Here is an 8,103-nt window from a genome sequence, read left to right as displayed (position 1 = left end):
GTTTATTTATTAATTCATCCAATAGTTATTAAAATCATGTATCATCACATCACTTGTCAGTGAAAATTAAAATATCAAATATAAATGTAGCTTTCAATTTTTTATTATAACTTAGTAAGTAGGTACTTTAATAATTATATTCAGATGCGAATGCAGGTGTTTAACTCCCGCTCCTCCCATGAAGTTTTTTCCTGCGTTTGCGCCTAATTATATTACAATATCAGCATGTCAGTGTGCTGTAAATAACATTTCAAGTGTACTTTATTGTTGAATAATAGGCAAGTATGACGGATATGTTAAATTTGAATTCAATAATAAATTAATGCATACGAAAAATGATTGAAGATTGAAGATTGTGGAATCTGGATTAGATTAACACCGAGAGTTGCATGAAAAATGTATTAATTTAATTAATTGTAGGCTACTAAATCAAATTTTCATTAATCAAAATACCTTACAAGCATTGGTTTTATAATACACATTACACATAGTTTATTATTATTACTAAATCAATGCTTACAAGATTATATGTAGGTATACAGTGATGTATCCAGGGGGTGATTAGGGGTTGTGACCCGCATTGCACGATACAGGTAATATAATAACACCGTTTGTTATATCAATATGTTACATTTCCCAATTTCAGACTTAATGCATTTTCGAATTATTTCGATAGCATTTTTCATAATATTCTCCGTGTTGAAATGTCAATGCAGCAGTCAAGTGAATCTGTAATTCTGTATTCTGTGATTATACCGATCGCGTAACGACTGTTGTAGTGTTATGAATTATATTAATATTTTATTATTCATTTAATACCTTTAGTAAAATGACCATAGAATTAAAAGATTTAAAGACAAACATTTTGAGTAGACGAACTTGTCAAAACATTAAAACAAAAAATGAATATACATTTATCGTTTTAAAAAAAAAGAAGATAAATATTTACATACAACATAGGTACTTAAACTTCTATAGTACTAATTGGGTTATAAATTTGAATCAAATCGTGTAGTTTAAATTGTTAATATGCTTTATGTATTGGTACACAAATCTAAGTAAACAGAGGCTATAATTAATATGTCGAGCATACAGTATCTTTCTGAACAGTATTTCTCGTCAGAAACACGAAAATTTACGCGACGGTGAACTTGTTGAATACAAATGCGCGTAATGCTCTACAGTCTACACTTGCACGACATCTCGTGAAGGATTAATGGCATTAAATATTAATGAAAATTAATAATAATGCACCTTATGCACCTGTCTCGAGAACCGTGGACGATGTTTCCAGGATCACATCACGGCATAGACTTTATCTTATACCTAATGGCTAATGTAAGCTCTATGCCAGAAGTGGTGAACCTTTTTGGGTTAAGTGTCAAATTTTTCAAATTAAGGTTTTGAAATTCTTTCACGTGCCCGAAGTAAATTATATTTTCTAAGGATAAATTAAAGTTACAAAATAAATATAGTAATAATAAAGTAATGTAATACATTTTATTATAAAGAAATATTATAATTTTTAAATATAATTTGTTTCTTTGAATTTCTAATAACTAACATTTAATAAATAGCATCATTTTTCACGTGCCATTGAAATTTGACCAACGTGCCACCTCTGGCACGCGTGCCGTAGGTTCGCCACCCCTGCTTTATGCAACATGCATGAATATTGAATGCATCACGGAGACAATGGGCCATGGGCGTGATTAGTGATTACCGTGCGACGGGTGATACGGCGCACAACGCCATCTCTGGAGCGTTGTCTGCGTTTCGCTTTTGCGATTAAGAGGACGTCGTACCCGCATATGTTGTCTCCGTCTTACAAATGAGTAACATGGCAAATAGAACTCTTAGAAGATCACGTTTAGCTCCTTCAGCTTGAAAATTAGAATGAATTGACCTCTTTTGAAATTTAAAAGTGAGATTATTATCTAGGGCATCTCATAGGCTTTTTATTATATTTTAATTTTAAAGCAAGTTATGAGTATTTTAAAATTGTAAATTGCTTGCACGTCTTAAAACACACATAACTCGCTTTAAAATTAAAATATAATAAAAAGCCTATGAGATGCCCTAGATAATAATCTCACTTTTAAATTTCAAAAGAGGCCAATTCATTCTAATTTTCAAGCTGAAGGAGCTAAACGTGATCTTCTGAGAGTACTATTTGCCATGTTACGCATTTGTAAGACGGAGACAACATATGCGGGTACGACGTCCTCTTAAGCTCTTCAATTATTTACTGTCACGAATTCAGAATGTGTAGTTTATTGTCTAAATCCATAGCAAAAACCAAATACTGCAAACATGAACTAAGATCTATAGGCCTGGATTGGGCCACTGTGCTACTGTTCTACAGCAGAGTGGACCGCATGCCTCAATTCTGTAATAAAATATTTGAGTTTAATTCGTGACTGCAAGTGCAACGTGCAACGCTCCAGTGCCCCATCTAAATACGTAAAATGCACAATAATGTAAACGTAAATTTCTATGGACTACGACGATTGACGTGATCACGGGGTTCAAAATATTTTAGTGAATTTAATTTAATTTTTTTTATGCATAATGTATTGTGTATTGTGCACCATATTAGGGGCTATATAGCAGTGCTGATACTGTATTCAGTGTATTCTACGACGCGTACCGGTTCACTATCAATCAACCATAATATAAATTAATAGTTTATCACATAGACATATAATTCTATTATATGTCTATGGTTTATCATCTATAGGAATACCACGTGATATTGTGTTGTCACTAATCGACTAGATAACCGCGTGCGGCGATGATAACGGCTTAACGACGTCGATTACAATTCGTATTTGTTAGATCATAGTAAATAATAATATGCAATCACTACAATCATATAAGTACGTACATAAATAAATACATTACACTATGTACCAGTGCCAGTCTCTTATTAGTCACTTCAAATCGTGTTACCGGAGCGTTCGGCAATGGAGTTAATGGTCGGTGTTAACTCAAATCGTTTAAAGTCTTCCGGCGTTCGTAGTTAGCCAAAAATATGCTGTCTAGATGTAACTTTTACGCAATCGCGATGACCAACGCGAGATTGAACGTGTTGGGCCAGCGCCGGTTGTTCGTACCTTGTACGGGTTGTTTGTCCAAGCGTTCAACCGCCACGTCCGGACAGAGGAAACAACAACCGCGTAGCAGCCTCGGTTGTTTGACCACCGCACACCACGATCTTGGATCGTATATGTTATACACTTTCGGTAGACGACAAACCATGTCAACGACGACTAATCCACCGCCGTCACCCGACGAAAAACCGCAAAATATCTTCCAGAGGTTCAAGAACATGGCCAAAAAATACTGGTACATTGTACTGCCTGTTCATTTAGTCACTTCGACCATATGGTTTGGTTCGTTTTACTTCGTTGCCAGTATATTCGATGTGCCCTCCCTGTTGGAACACTTGGGTATTCCCGATAGTATGATTGACAAAGTAAGGAACGGCAACTCATGGACCAGTTACTTGGTTATTGCCTATGGTCTATATAAAATATTTACACCTCTCAGATATATGGTAACATTAGGGGGAACTGGTATAACCTTACGTTATTTGAAAAGGTTAGGATATGTCATTGATGGAAAGTCATGTACAAAAAAGCCATAAAAAATTAATAAAGTTGCACATTACTTTATAGTTTATTTATAAGATTGTTTGAATATGTTAATGAATAGATGATAAAAGTCTGTTGTGATTTTATAATTTTGTGTAATATTTTTAATCAATATAATAATTAAATATTGTAAAAATGTTCACAATATATTTTATTAGTTTTCAATAAAAATGGTTTCTTTTTTTTTTTATCAAATCATTATAACACATTATTTAATCCTTGAAACACATTAAATTGAAATGCTTGACAAACTATTTAAAAAACAGTAAGATACAAGACTAAAAAGTTATTTGTGTGTACTTGTTACTGACAAAATAACATTTTTTTTTTTTTAAGAAATATTGCCTATGAATATCCTTGCCTATCCCCTAATAAGCCTCTGAACCTATGTCCTAGATGTTAGATTAATCTCTAATCAGCTATAAAACTATTTTGTTAATTTAAAGATCACTCAATTTATCTGGTGACAAGCATAAATTATTTTAACAATATAAGATTTTATAGCTATTATATTTAAAATGAAAAATAGGTATAATAAAAATTTAAGAAATATTCATGATGTTGAATATGATTTTATATTGAAAGCCTTTAAATTGAATTATTATTGACTCTAATTTAAACTGCAATAGCGTGAGACGTGAAAATACTATTTAATAGTGACTTACTTATAAATTCTAATAAGAATGGTAAAATGTAATAAATAATGTAAGTAATATAATAGACCTAATACAAATAAAATAAAATATGTATCTACTAGTCACATAATTAATTATATTTTTATTAGTCTCACTCAAATTACGTGTGAATATATTATCTTTTATTTAAGTTCAGTCAAGGAAATCACATGTATACTCATTAAAAATTCCTAGATGTTAATGATAGGTTATTAATTATTACCAACAAGTCATAATTTAATAATTTGATTTAATTTTAATTCAAAGAAACCTAGATTCGCCTTGAGAAAATCTATTATTCAGTTGACTGGCTTTTTTCAATATTGATTGTTTCTGAGCATTATCAAATTTGTTACATTGCAGATCAATTTCCCTACTAAAAGGTCTTCTTTCTACAGGTTCTTCTTTAAGTTTTTCCTAAAAAAAAAAAAAATTAACAAATCATTACTTATTAAAATCTTAATCATGATTTGATTTAAGTTTCTTGACAATTTGAATTAAATTTTTTAAATTACAGAACATTCTGGTCACATTTTTAGCTAATTAACTGAAGAGTTAGTTTGAATAATTGGCCAGCAAGTATAAAGTCATTGTGATAATTGAAACTAGAATTATTAAAATATAATTTATTGGTTAGGTAAGTATATTAAATTTACCTTTTTTTGTTTTTTTAATTTTTCTTGGTGCATTTCTAATAATGAATAAGGTTTTCGTTTTACTGAAGTTTCTGCCAATTTTTCCATTTGCTCATCACGTTTTTGAATTGCGATTAGTTTCAATGCCTCCATATCAGTTTCACCAGTAGTTTTTGGTTCTTGGACTTTACGTTCTTTGTCCAACGGTGTATCAGTCCATTCTGATCGGTTGCTCATGTCGGGAGCTTCTCGTTTTCTGAATTGTCTTGCCCCTAAACCTAAATTGGCAGCTTTTTCTGGTGGTAATTCCAACATCCATTTTTCTCGAACTGTTTCTTGTTTGACATCATCATACACCTATTAAAATTAATGGCATTAGTTTATTTTAAATGGTCAAAACAGGGTGTGCTTACAATTATTATTATGTTTATGTAAGTAAATAAACTGTACAAACTTCTCCAGCAAATTTTCGCTTCATATACTCTGCTCGCAATTCTAATTGTTTTTGTATGAACAGTTGTTCAGAATCGGAAGCTATCAGCTCGGCCGGCAATGGACCAAAACTCGAAATGTCGTCATCGATCTGCTGAGCAACTACACTTTCTTCTATTTTGAAATCTGAAGGCAACGACGGTCCGGGAGCGCGTTTCTGCGGTACTAGGTGAGGTGGTAGACTGGGTCCATACGAGTGGTTGGGTTCACTGGTTGCCGAACCGGGTGCAACGGTCTCGTCGTTTTTGCCACCGACGGTGCTCGACAGATTGGGTGGCAAAACTGGTCCAATGGATTTGACTGCTGCAGTGTCTCTCGTCTCGTTCGGGGTTGACGTAGTCTTCGGACATATGTTGCTCTTGAGCGGAACAATCGGAACATGATATTCGTGATTATCTTTCGATTTGTGTTTGTTCTTTGAATGTTTGTGTTTCTTGTGCTTTTTGTGTTCTTTTCCCATAGTCGCAGTTGTCGGTGCATGCGAACGATTACTGTAACGTTTACTTAGTACTAGATTCTTGTGATCCGACAATCGAAGTCAGAACGTAAAATTAAGAAATTACTCTAATATTATTAAACGAAATCAGCAAATTTAAAATTTTCGAAAAACCAAATGTAAACAATGAATGTCGATAACGACGATAACCTACTAATGTCTGATAAATGATAACAAAAATGTTAATAAACGATGTAAACAATCTTTATGGTTTCCCGCGTCATTGAACATTTAATCATCAAAAATTCGCGCATTTAATTAACTGAATACAAATTTATATTGATTTATTGTATTATTGCAGTCCATGCGCATGAGCGCCCGCAGGAAAATTATCAGGGAGGGGCAAATTAAATCAAACACCAAAAAGTACATTAAAAAAAGTTAATTCCTTGCAAACTACAAAATTTTTTAGAACTATATGATATCAAACGCTAGAAAGTATTTAAAAAAATATATATTTCTTGCAAACTACAAAATGTGTCAGAATTATATGGTATTTAGTCGATACCAAATAACTTTCAACTACACACAATTCCGATGACTCTGTATTGACTGTATTATTTATTTCAATAGTTAAAGTAAGAGTCAGTAAAGACTTCATTAAGAGAATCAAAAAGCTTGGATTATAAAAAAGAAATTCTAATGTCCATAATCACAATAAAAGTATAACAATAAAATTAAATATCAAATATATTATAAATACAATACGTACGTAGTTTAGCGTAGTCCGTGTTCTACCGTTGACGGTGCGTTGACGAATAATTTAAATTCACAATATTATTACAATAGTTTCCAACATAATAAAATAAATAACAATATTGTACATTCGGTTTATTTTTAGACGTCGTGTGCGTAAGTGTATCGGTCATCTTATCTACGTGTTATTTTGTTTTTGTATTAATTAATGTATTGTTATTACGACGAACAAACGTTTAATTAAATAATTTTATCTTTCATTTTTACCAATCATTTTATATTGGCTACCCCCACATACTTAAGTAAAAGTATCTTAAGTATCAATGAAATGTTTATTTAAATCAAAATAAAAGCTATAATATTCAACATTACATTTGAATTCCCGGGGGGTGGCAAATGCCCCGTCTTGCCCCTCCCTCCGGGTGCCCATGTCCATGCGTTATAAATGTAACTTTCATTTACATAACTTAAATATTTACAATAATTAATTACACACATTTGTGCCTAGTTGAAAATAAAACTGTCATATTTTATTCTTATTATTCTGATGTCCTGTTCAAATACGGAATCGCTACAAATTACTATTAGTTTTAAATGTCTGAAATGGTAACTTAAACCTTATACTTTTCTAAAATATTAAATTAATAGTTTTTTTAATAAATTTGAAAATTTTTTTGGTATTTGAAATCCTTAATCATGTATAAATTCCATAGCAGTTGAAAATGCTTAATGTTAATTCGACATTCTATAATTCACTGCTTGTATTCTAAAAGTCCCTTGTACTCCACATTATAATGATCCTATATCTAACATCTGTAGTTTCAAAGTTTTCTAACCTTACAAGTATATAATTTCTTTCTAAACTTTTATTCAACTCGACTGATTGTTCCCCACTTTCACAAATACATTTTTAAGACCCATCTCACTCCACTAGATACACTTCTCTCTTTTTATTATCAGTTAAGTACTCTTGAATGAAGACCTTAAATAATATTAGATTCAATTGAGTCTTCAATTATTATTTATAATACATTGATAATATTGTTAATGAAATTAAAAATATGTTTTTGAGTCTTGGACTGTATTGTTATAAAAATTAAGTAATAAATAAGTTTAAACGACAGAATATTATTCTGCGATATTTATAGATTATTCTAAATATTAGGCATATGCATATTTATTATTTACCTAGTTTTAAATAAAATAGAGTTCTTTGGTGGTGATTACTGGTTCATACTAAAAAGCAATTATGTGCCAAAGAATAACAAATTATTAATACTTATGCCATGACAATATTATACTGTACGTATATAGTCACATGAAAACTTTTTCTACAAATATTATCTTAGCTTGAGTATAAAATAAGAAAAATTAATATGATTTTATTTGAAAAATGATGTGTTTATACTTCTTAATACAGTTAACATTTTGATTAACCTCAATTTTTGATTAAT

The 8,103-nt window shown here is 31.2% G+C and overlaps 2 protein-coding genes across 2 annotated transcripts; one reads left to right on the top strand and one right to left on the bottom strand.

The window, feature by feature from the left end:
* The first annotated feature begins 2,791 nt into the window (after nt 1–2,791).
* Nucleotides 2,792–3,744, top strand: LOC112591060 (protein FAM210A). Its single transcript, XM_025334712.1, has one exon. It carries the CDS (start codon nt 3,035–3,037, stop codon nt 3,647–3,649), a length of 615 nt encoding a protein of 204 aa, XP_025190497.1. The 5' UTR covers nt 2,792–3,034; the 3' UTR covers nt 3,650–3,744.
* Nucleotides 3,745–4,528: 784 nt separating this feature from the next.
* LOC112591059 (GPALPP motifs-containing protein 1) lies at nt 4,529–6,095 on the bottom strand. The gene is made up of 3 exons (XM_025334711.1): nt 5,420–6,095; nt 4,987–5,322; nt 4,529–4,747 (listed from the first exon to the last, which is right to left on the bottom strand). Exons 1-3 carry the CDS (start codon nt 5,915–5,917, stop codon nt 4,592–4,594), a joined length of 990 nt encoding a protein of 329 aa, XP_025190496.1. The 5' UTR covers nt 5,918–6,095; the 3' UTR covers nt 4,529–4,591.
* Nucleotides 6,096–8,103: the final 2,008 nt, after the last annotated feature.

The sequence above is a fragment of the Melanaphis sacchari genome, unplaced genomic scaffold, assembly GCF_002803265.2.
Source record: "Melanaphis sacchari strain LSU unplaced genomic scaffold, SCAv2.0 Contig128_pilon_pilon, whole genome shotgun sequence".
Classification (NCBI taxonomy): Eukaryota; Metazoa; Arthropoda; class Insecta; order Hemiptera; family Aphididae; genus Melanaphis; species Melanaphis sacchari.
The sequence above is the reverse complement of the archived record's forward strand: the minus strand, read 5'-3'. Positions and strand labels throughout refer to the sequence as shown.

Bases quoted from the DNA above. Each gene is read 5' to 3' on its own strand.
- LOC112591060 (XM_025334712.1), top strand. From the start codon at position 3,035: ATGCTGTCTAGATGTAACTTTTACGCAATCGCGATGACCAACGCGAGA.
- LOC112591059 (XM_025334711.1), bottom strand. From the start codon at position 5,917: ATGGGAAAAGAACACAAAAAGCACAAGAAACACAAACATTCAAAGAAC. The intron at 5,323-5,419 runs GTTTGTACAGTT...TAATTTTAATAG, and splicing joins AGCGAAAATTTGCTGGAGAA to GTGTATGATGATGTCAAACA. The intron at 4,748-4,986 runs GTAAATTTAATA...TTTTTTTTTTAG, and splicing joins AATTAAAAAAACAAAAAAAG to GAAAAACTTAAAGAAGAACC.